The following is an 11035-nucleotide window of genomic DNA, read 5'->3' on the forward strand; positions in this document are numbered from 1 at the left end:
GTGAGGGAGCGTTAGGGCTGTCTCGCCTTTGATCTGGATTTACGAGGACCTGAAGGATGAACAACACAGCTTCAGCAAAAAGGAATGTTCTGGAGTGCCGTGACTCATCTCCCGGAGCTGCTCCCAGCATCCTAAAACTATAATCTTTCTGTAACTGTGCCAGATCTTTTTCTTATTCTATTAAATACTTTCTGCATTTCAAAAGAGCTCTGGAGACTCGGTTGTTTTCTTGTGTCTGTCCTTGGTGTGTGGATATTCTGGGAGCTGTGGGATTCTGAAGGGACTTCCTGTCCTTGAATCCATTTCCAGCTCTGGAATCTTCATGGAAAACCGACTGGAGAATGTCCAGGGATGGGAACGGGGCTGGAGCAGCCGGAGAAAGGAATGGAGAACCCTGAGGGAGTTGGGGGGGGCTCAGCCTAGAGAAAAAGGGGGATCCAGGGGGAATTTCGGGATCTGCCAGGGGGGATTTGGGATCTGATCCCAGGGAATGGAACAGGACAAGAGGGAACTGCGCCAAGGGGAGGCTCAGGTGGGAAATTTGGGAAAATCCCTCCTGGAAAGGGCAATCAGGCTTGGGGGGTTTGGAGTGGCCACCCCTGGGGGTGTCCAAAGAATTCCTGGACTTTTCTTGGGTGACCAGGTGGGGATCAGGCACAGGTTGGGATTGATCATCTTGGATCCAGCCTCAGTGATCCTGGAATTCTAGGATTCAAAACTCTTCCTTCCGTTCCATACTCTGAGCAGCTGCTCCCCTTAAATTTACTCTTTTCTTCCCTTCAACCCCTCAGAAATTCAAGAAATGCCAAAACTTCTCCATTTCCTTTTCTTAATTGAAGCTATTATCAGATTTAAGGTTAAAAGTGTTGCTTTGGCCTGGGTTAGAGCTAAAACTTCATCACAACAGGGCTGGAATAATCTTTATAATGATGTTTCAAAATAAAAAAAACAATTTGTGCCAGACCTCAATAGAGAATATAGAAAAATGTTCAGCTGAGCTGAATATTGTCCAGTTCCTGGAAACTGAATTCAACTGTTCTTGTTCCAGAGTCTCAATTTTCTGTCACTCTCCAATTTAACAGATACATTTCATGCCCAGCCATTAAAACATAAGAAGAAACCCTAAAACTTCATGTTGAAATCAATGGGAAAGGTGTCAAGGAGGAAGTGGTGGCTTTGCCTGTGTGGATGTTGGCCTGGAAAACTCAAACCACGCCTTCGATCCACACTGAACAGAAGGAAATCCATTTGAGCTGAATAAAATCCATTTTTACAGGTGCATCTACAAGAAATAAATCCAAGGACTAAAAGCCAGAAGATGGGGGAAGAAAAGTCGTGGGGAAAAAAAAAAAAGGCAAAAAGTCCTAAAGACAATTAAAAAATTGAAATGTCCTCATTGTCCCTGGGCAGCCCCTTCCAGCACCTGAACAGGAGGGATTTTCCCAAATTTTCCAACCTGGCAGAGCTCCCATATCCCCCCTGACAGATTCCATATTTCCCCTGGAAGATCCCAAAATTCCCCCTGGATCCTCTCTTTCTCCAGGCTGAGCATCCCCAGCCCCCTCAGGATTCTCAATTCCCTTCTCCAGCTGTTCCAGCCCCGTTCCCATCCCAAGATTTTCCAGCCCTTCTGTGTCCATCTTGGCTTGAGAGGCCCAGAGCTGGACACTGGACTGAGATCCAACCTCATCTTTGCCATCTCAATCCTTAAGCTCTCAAAGTTCATAATTTTATCTCCAAATCCTTTTGCTGAGAAGGATTTCATATTTGTGCGGCCTCCACCTAATCCCTGGCATTAATTTGCATTTAAAATAAGTAAAAAAGAGCAAACAAGATGCTGAGGTTTCCTCAGGATTTTGGACACCAAAGATTTCAAGCTTAAATGACAAACGAACCCAGAAAGGCTGAATTGATGCAGAAAAAAAAAATCTTTAATAGGAACGAAAGGCAGAGATAATTTTGAAAGGGATACAGAAGGGAAAGACCACACGCCCAAAGTCACATGACACCCACATCATCCAGTCAGAGGAAATGCCAAAACCGCTGGGTTTGGTTTGCTGGGAGTGTTGAGGAGAAGATCTGGCTTGAGAGAAGAGTTGGGGCCGCGGGATGAAGGCGAATCAGCACAGAGCTCTCGGAGCACCCCGGGGGTGGCTCTTGTCCCCAAAACTCTCCGCTGCCGGACTCTCCATCCATCCACACCCTCCAAACCCAGGCTGGGTTTTGGGGTCGCTCCCTCTGGCTCTAGAAGCTGTAGCAGCCACCATGGCCGAACCTCTGGCCGTAGCGGCCCAAGGGGAACCCGTAGCGGCCGGAGTAGAACCCGGGGTATCCAGAGCAGTCCCCAGAGCCGAAGAAGCCCCGGTAGCCGCCGTAGAGCCCCCCGGAGCTGTAGCAGTCCCCGGAGCCGAAGATGCCCCGGTAGCCGTACAAGCTGCCGTAGCGGTCCCCGAAGCCGTAGCGGTCCCCGAAGCCGTAGAGGCCGCGGGAGCCGTAGAGGCTCCCCAAGCCCCGGTAGCCACAGGGGCTACCACAGTCGTAGCCCCGGTAGCCGTAGAGGCCCCCGTAGTTGCAGGAGGAGGAGTAGCAGTCGTCCTCACACTGGCCTTGGAGGAAAGTCATCTTTGGGAGGTGGAGGTAGAGCCTGCAACGGGGAGGGAAGGAAGGGTGGTAAATACTCCAAGGAGTAGCAGCAACCTCAGAGCCCAAAATCTTCCTCACTGGTCCCGTGAGAACAAGGGCAGAGGCAAAATCATGACCTCAGCTCCTCATTACGCCCCATTTGTATAATCTTCTAATTTACCCGCTGCCTTTAAAATATTTTATATTCTATATTCGTACGGATTTAATATATTCGCATTAAACTCTTTCTCTGTTCCTGGAACTGGTGGAATCAGCAGCCAGAGATCAAAACCTTGCTGCTGCTTAAGAGTTTTTTTCTGAGAGAGCCTGAATTAGCAACCCTGATTTTCTTTCATTTAGCTCTGCATTCCTGACTCCACCAGGAAATTCTTCCCAAAATTTTCCTGTGATAACACCCATCAGGTTTTGGGTCCACCACTCCAAGACATTGCTTTTCAATTGCTTTTCAATGCTCCAAGCATTTCAGTGCTTTCCACCCATTTTAATTCACACCTGGCAGTGCTGAGAGCCCATGAGAGAAGAAATCACAGAGCGTGGACACACATGAGAACTTTTGACAAACCCGAAATCCCACTTGGAATAGGAGATTCAAGGAAAAACCCACCAAGAGTCACAGTGGGGAAACCTTTCCTACCTCCACCATCCAAAAAAAATCTCTTATCAGGGAACCTGGGTACCAAAAGGACCAGGAAAGTCCCACCTGCATCTATAAAACCTGAACCCAGCAAGCCCAGTTAAAAGGAACAGATAAACCCGAGAGTTCAGAGGAGCCACAACCCCAGCAGAAATCCTGAAAGGAAAATCCCAGGGGAAGAAGGGAGGAAAAGCTTACCGAGTTCACCAGGAGGAGAAGGCAGGAAAGCTGATGAGGAGCCTTGAGCTCTGAGCCCTTTTTATACTCCAGCTTTGCCCTCCTGGCTTATCTCAGACGCCCTCTGGATTCAAAAGGTTTGGATCCCTACTGGCTGGAAAACAAATTTGCCTGTACACGTCATATCTTCAATTAATGTAATTTTCCTCATTGTTTGGGATTATTAGTGTGTTCCCAACCTCCCCGTACATCCCATATATTACAGGTTTCTTTCATCTTAACATTTTCTGAGCCAGCAACATTCCTGATACCATTTTATTGCCTCCGTTGTCAAACGCAAAATTAATTTTTGTACAGTAGAAAAGCCATTTCTAATTTCTCAAGGTCATCGGAGAGAGAAAGATATTTTTGTTAAAAAGAGGAAATTATTTTGTTTGAAAATTGTATATGTTTGAAATTATTTGCATTCAGTAGAAAGATGCACCACGGGGTTTTATTTTAAGAAAATGTTAATGTATGGATTTTTCATTAAACCTCATCAACTTCAGGAAAAAGGACCAGAACTATAAATAAATCTTGATTCCAAAGTGCTCCTGAATCAAAACCATGCTCCTGCAGGAGCAGGAAAAACTATTTAAACAAAAATCCAACTGTGTTTTTTGCAGTGTCATCCACTGGAAGGTTTGTCCCGGTTCAGAAGAGCAAAGTGGAGAATTCAAGTCTCAACTTGTCTTGAAAATAAAAAAATGATCAGGATTAGCAGTAAAAGAGCATAAAACGAACACTAAAAGAATGCTGCTGGTATTTTTTTGCACATGGAATCACCACATGTAGAAATTGCGATAGAGAGGAACGCTGGAGTTTAGGGCAGAACTCCTTGGGTGACCTTCACCTAATTTCTGGCATTAATTTGAATATAAAATAAGCGTAGTAATGAGCAAACAGGATGTTGAGGCTTCCTCCAAATTTTGAATACCAAAGCACTTCATAAACACTCATTAATGTTTTCAATTTGCAAAGTGTTGCTGGATTTAAATATTAATAGTTTGCCACCGAAAGACACCTCCAGATTTAATCACACGGTCACTCCTCAAGGTCTCTGCTTCCTAAGCTGTATGAAGGAGATGCTGATTCATGAAAGTAAAAAAAAAAAATCCCTTAAAAAAGCCAAAAAAATCACTACAAATAGGAAGGAATACATGGGAACGCCCATGAGGTGGTTGGAAATGTCTTTGGGTTGTTTTTGGAGAACCTGGGATACAAATCCAGAGGGAGATCCCCACCAGGACACCGTGAAGGTCACGGCGATGCTGAGTGGAGGCTCCTCAAAGCAAAACCTCTTCCGTTTGTCCAGAGGCATCAAAGCCAAGCCATTGGACCACCTCCGAGGCCACTGGGCAACCCTTCATGACCTGAATATTTCCCCAAATAAATATCTCCCCAAATATCTCCTCATCTGGCCGCGAGGAATTCCGGGTAATTTCCTTAGAAATGCGTTCTTGCTTTAGGATTAAAGAAATTCTGAAGGGGTTACGTTGGCGCCGCGAGGCCAAACGTGGAAAATATGAAAATGGTTCATTCCAGTGACGTAGGCTGGAGGAATAAAGAGTTGGATGACGCATTTTGGAAGGGATAAAAATGGAGCCTCAACCCTGAAAATTGTCTGCTCCTCTCGACTTCTCCTCCCGGCGAAGAGCTCTGTACTGACTCTACTCTCTTTTGTATTGCATGTTCCTGCAAATATTTGCTTATAAATAAAAATAAGAAATAGAAATAATAGAAATAGAAATAAATAGAAATATGAATATGGATGCAAACGTTAATATATATTAATATGTATTAAATATATATTAATAAATGCATTTATTTATTTATTTATTTAATCCGTCCTGCCACACCCATATATATTTATATAACCTGTGTTTCTGTACAGGTACAGATATTCTGTAAGAAATTTATTCTCATTTTAGAGCCAACACCAAATACAAAATTCCCTGCAATCTCAAGGAATTACCCCACTCAAAACTTTTTGCTCTTCTTTCCTGTGCTCTTTTAATATTTAGCTCTGTAGTGCTGAAAACTGGAAATTTGCTGCCACAATTTTGTAGTAAAAAGTCTTTTTCAGTTCTGGATTATATTTATTACATTTTTTTCTTCATTTTTTACATTTCTCTGATTTCTGGGGTGGGAAAGCTCAGCTCTCAGCCTGCACAACCCTCATTTGCTATGTTTAGTCAGCAGTTTCCAAAAGTTGACAGGGAAAAACACAGCGAGGTTGTTTGGGATTGAGGAGATTAGAAAAATAAATGAGTTAATTAAGAGGCTGAAACCAATGCACAGGAGGGACCGAGTCAGAGCCTTTGCTCTGCCCTCAGCAGCCTGTAAATTTTCTTTCTGGGTGTGTGTTCCAGGCTCTCCAAATCAACAAAGGATGAATTCCTTCAAGGAGCTCTGTGCCTAGCCAACAATGACAATTTTGGTGGCTTTGGGAGCCCCAACTTCCAGTCCCAGGCCACCAGGATGAGTGCCAAGATGTCCCCTTGTTTCTCAGGAATATTGGGAGCTTCTTTTGCCCCTCTGGGATCATCTGTGGGACCTTCTCTGTCTCTGTTGTTGGGAGGATCGAGGGGCTCACCGGGTGTTGCTGTTGGGGCAAACAGAACGTACGAAGGGACGTAGCGACATTTCAGAAGGTGAATTTCTGTTTATTATATGCTGCCTTTTACACACTCCACAAAGTTTACATTTTACAACAGCAAATTGTCTTTTATACTCTCTACAAACTTTACATTTTATCCGTTGGCTACACTAAATCAACATAATGTTCATTGGTGTAAAACCACCTCCACCATTTTCTAAAAATACTTTTCCCAGCTGCAGGTTTCTTCTTGCTTATCTTCTTCTCCTTCTTCTCTTCTCGGACTCCATACCAACAGCCTTGGTAAAATTTATTCTCAGAAGTAAACCTTATCAGTTAACTCTTTCTGGCTCACAGACCACAACCGCACTCCTGGGCTGTGTGGGTAACTTGGGTGGAAATCTCAGGTCACGTGTCCAGTTTGGAGGCTGGAACCATCTGAGCTGCTCCCAGCAGGGATGGAATTCCCCTGGGATATGTCCCAGCAGGGCACGGATTCATGGTTTAGGTTCTGGTGCTGAGGAACGCCGAGCGCTCGCGGCCCCAGCTCTGGGGGATGTTAGGACACCCCACCTGAAAACTTCTGCAGAATCTCCCGTGTCTCCAGCTGCCACACTCAAAGGGCTGAGGCACCTTCAGAGCACTTTGGAGGAGTAGAAAGAGATTTTTGGGTGTGAGGAAAGCGCGTGTTGTGGTTTTGATTTAATTGGGTGGAAATATTTAATTTTTGTGTAGTCTTAATTTCAAATTTTTTTGTTGTGAGATAGGGTTAGGAGGAAGGTAAAATAGGTTTAATTGCAAATGGTATAAAGAGAAACTTTATTATTAGAAATTGTAAGGAAAAATCCCAAAATTTAGAATAAAACTTTAGGTTACTTATACATATTTTATATTATTGTTATTATTTTTACTTTTTTTTTCATTTACCTTTTTTTTTTATAACCTTCATCCGCAGCCACAGTAATGAGAGATTTTGCAACAAAATCAACTTTATTCCGCTCTGACCAAAAGGTGACTTTTAGCAGAGGAGCTCCTGCTCTGTGTCCCTCACCACGACCAAGAAACGCATTTGGACTGGCAAACTCCACCATTCCCAGCAGGAAAAACACGACCACCTCCTGGAACACTCTGCTTGCCAAAGCCCCTTTTTTGTCTCTGCCAGATTCTTCTTTCTGCTCCTCACTGCTGCCCATCCTCATTCCAGTGGCTCTGATTGAAAGCTTCAGGTGTGTGCTCTGCTTTTGTCTGGGCTCACCCCACACTTTGAAGGGACCCCCAGCCACCCTAGGGAGCCCTGCAATGAGAAGGCAGGCGAGACTCGGATGTCAGGGACAGTCACCACATCTCCATCTCAATGGCTTCTGCCCTGACTCATTTCCCCCAGCAGAAGGAAGAACCTTAAATAACCCTCTACCTTGGGTTTGCCCAAATATTTCACCCAAAAGAGGCATCAGTCGGTTTTGTCCCCAGAGAATCTCCTGCAGCAAAGCTGGGGTTCGTTCTTTGGCAAAAAAACACAAAAACAAGAGATGGAGGGAGAGTCTCCTGGTGGTCCAAGGCAGAGGATCAGTGACATTTGAGGTCAAAGACACCTGAGAGAAAAGACCCAAGGCATGGCCAGGTGCACAGGGAGCAGCCAGTTCTGCAGGGAGTTCCTGCCAGTCCCCGCCTCGGGAGACTGAGGAACCCTGAGTTAGGCTCAGAATACTAAAGATGATTATCTAGATTTAGAATAATTAAGATGATAAAGGTTTTGAATACTAAAGATGATCTAGGTTTGGAACACTAAAGATGATTTAGGTTGGGAATACCAAAGATGATTTCAGTTTGGAATACTAAAGATGGTTTAGGTTTGAAAGAGTAAAGATGATTTAGATTTAGAATACAAAAGATGATTAAGATCTAAAATATTAATGATTTAGATTTAGAATGCTAAAGATGATTAAGATCTAAAATATTAATGGTTTAGATTTAGAATGCTAAAGATTATTTAGATTTAGAATATTAAGGATGGTTTAGGTTTCGACTACTAAAGACGATTTCAGTTTGGAATATTAAAGATTATTTAAGCTTTGAACACTGAAGATTATTTAGATTTAGAATCATTAAGATGATTTAGATTTAGAATACTAAAGATTATTTAGATTTAGAATCATTAAGATGATTTAGATTTAGAATACTAAAGATTATTTAGAATAATTAAGATGATATAGATTTAGAATACTAAAGATGGTTTAGGTTTAGAATACTAAAGATTATTTAGGTTGGGAGTACCAAAGATAATTTAGGTTGGGAACACCAAAGATGATTTCAGTTTGGAATACCAAAGATGGTAAAAAGATAATCAGGATAATCAGATAATCAGTTCTTGGTTTATCCTTTCTGGATGAAGGTAAGGGTGACACCAGAACTCCAGAGAAGGAATCTATTGATCAGGAAGTGTCCAACAGGATGGAGCCACAAAAAAAAAAATTGATTTGCAGGTTGGGGGGGTGATTTTGAATAATGCATGAAGGTCTATGAATATGCAACATGTTGATGCATTTTAAAGAAGTATTTTCTGAGTTAGGGTGTGCTCCTGGCTGAATGCCAGCACCCAGCCACATTAACTCTTTGCTTTATTGTCTTTGTCTCCTATTTGTCTTTTTTTAATTAAACCTTTTAAAATTACCAGGAAAGTGAGCTTCGTTTTTCACAATTTACAAGGCACCAGCGCTTTCCCCGGAGAAAGGACACACAGGTGGTGATTTCCTGCTGGATCCAGCCCTGTCACCTGCTGTCACCTCCCGCCACAACGCTGACCTGGAGCCACCCTGCTCCCATCTTCTTCCTTCCCCTTCCAGCTCTGAGGGTGTCCCAACGCCTCCCTCTGCTCCAGGGATCCAGGGCGCTTCCAGGATCTCCTCCTCTGCTGCAGGTCAATCTTCTGGGAGTGCAGAATTCCTCACCCCAGATGCTCCTGAAGGAGTCACCAAACAGGGACGGGATTTTTCCTTCCCTGGTCGTTCCAGCTCTCCAGGCTGGAGAATTCAGGAAGTGCCAGATCCTCACGGAATTGCAGCCCAGAGACCTCCCAGGGCCTCCCAATCATCATCTGATTTTCCAAAGCGTTTTTTTCCACAGATCTGTCCTGATACCTCCTGATATTTCAGGAACATTGGATTTTCTCCCACACCTGCTTTGGGTGGGTGAAGAGACCACAAAGCTCATCCTAGGAGGGTTCTGGGGTATGGAATCCATGGAATATCCCGTGCAGTGGAAGAACCCCTTCCCAATTCCCAACCTAAATTTCCCTTTTTTCAGTCTGAACCAATTCCCCCTTTCCTGTCTCTCTGGTTCCAGCTCCTCCACAGCTTCCCCAGGCTCCTTCCAGACCCTAAACCCAGAATTCCTCCATGTCCTGAGGCTCAGGAAATTTGGATGGTGAGAGGAGCTTTGCGGCCTGGCTGCGATATTATCATAACAGGCGACAGGCGGGTGATTTAAATAACTGTTTAAATAAACCAACTCTTGTAATTCCATTCCAGCTCCAGGCGTGTTCTCTGGGAATTATCCATTCAAATGTTCCCTTGGGAACCAACCACAGGCCTGCAGGAGCTGCCTCCAGCACAAAGATTCCCTGCCAGGCTGAGGATCCTCCCTGAACACTAAACCTGTCCTAAATGAGAAGCTGGGAGTTGGATTATGGCCCAAACTGGACTAAATTTTCAAATTATTTATTAAAGAACGTGGCCTTTTAGGAGTAGGGGAAGTGGGGCATGATGGGGAAAAAAAAATGGCCGTGTTGGAAACAAGAAGAGAAACAAGAATTTCAAAATTCACCATATTTAGATCAGTATTAACCCATAATTATCATGAAACAAAATAATTAGGCTCAAAATAATGAATTGAAGAGATATTAGGAAATGCTTCTATGCTAAAAAGACTTTGAACCTTCTAAATGAGACACCCAAAATCTTTATGCCTCTGAAAGGACTTTTCATACTCGGGGCTTTTATATTAAAAAGGAAAAAAAATCTATCAAAAAGAGTTCTGCCAAAACCCACTGGCAAAATTCCATCATTTCACCATTTTTTCTGGTTTTTGTGGTAAATGCAATCTCAATTTAAGTCATGAAAAAGCATCTTGAGAGGCCTCAATAAACTGCAGCTCATTCCCAAATACTCCCAACAATAAAGGCTTTTGAGGTTTGGGGGATTTCTCTTTTGTAAGGATCGTGTGGTTGGGGAGAGTCTGGTTTAATGAACTGCTCCAGAGCTCACCAACATTAATTACACATTATTGCAGTGCCTGGGCAACTCTGTTTTCCTTCCACATAAGGATAATGATTCCCCAAAGAGTGACTAGCCCAGAATAATCCCACATTGCCACGTCAGCCTGCAATCCTTAATGACACTGGCGCTGCTCCTAACACACTACATAACATTTCAAACACAGCCAGGACAGCTTGGGAAAGGTTAATTACCAATTATTTATTTGTTTGTTTGCTATATTTATGTATTTGTTTATTAAATTTATTTTATATTTTATATAATATATGTATTTATTTTTTTTTTTTTTCTTTTTTTTTTTTTTTTTTTTTTTTTTTTTTATTTATTTATTTATTTATTTATTTATTTATTTATTCCCGATGAAATCCCCAAATCCATCAGGGAATTCAATTTGTGTCCAGGTTATGCTGAGGGACATTGAAGGAGGGGAGTGAAGCCAGGGATGGAAATGGGGCTGGAACAGCTGGAAAAGGGAATGGAGAATCCTGAGGGAGCTGGGGGAGAAAAGGGGGATCCAGGGGAGATTTGGGATCTGATCCCAGGAAACAGGGACAGGATAAGAGGGAACTGCCTTGAGTTGGGCCAGGGGAGGCTGGGAGTGAGAAATTTGGGAAAATCCCTCCTGGAAAAGGGAAAAGGCCTTGGAAGAGGCTGCCCAGGGAGGTTTGGAGC

At 43.3% G+C, this 11035-nt stretch overlaps 1 protein-coding gene across 1 annotated transcript; it reads right to left on the bottom strand.

Moving 5' to 3' along the window:
- Positions 1-2244: 2244 nt before the first annotated feature.
- LOC130263251 (TATA-binding protein-associated factor 2N-like) lies at positions 2245-4814 on the bottom strand. The gene is made up of 2 exons (XM_056510787.1): positions 4738-4814; positions 2245-2644 (listed from the first exon to the last, which is right to left on the bottom strand). The coding sequence occupies exons 1-2, from the start codon at positions 4812-4814 to the stop codon at positions 2245-2247; spliced, it is 477 nt and encodes a 158-aa protein (XP_056366762.1).
- Between the last annotated feature and the right edge of the window lie 6221 nt (positions 4815-11035).

The sequence above is a fragment of the Oenanthe melanoleuca genome, chromosome 25, assembly GCF_029582105.1.
Source record: "Oenanthe melanoleuca isolate GR-GAL-2019-014 chromosome 25, OMel1.0, whole genome shotgun sequence".
NCBI classification, from domain to species: Eukaryota; Metazoa; Chordata; class Aves; order Passeriformes; family Muscicapidae; genus Oenanthe; species Oenanthe melanoleuca.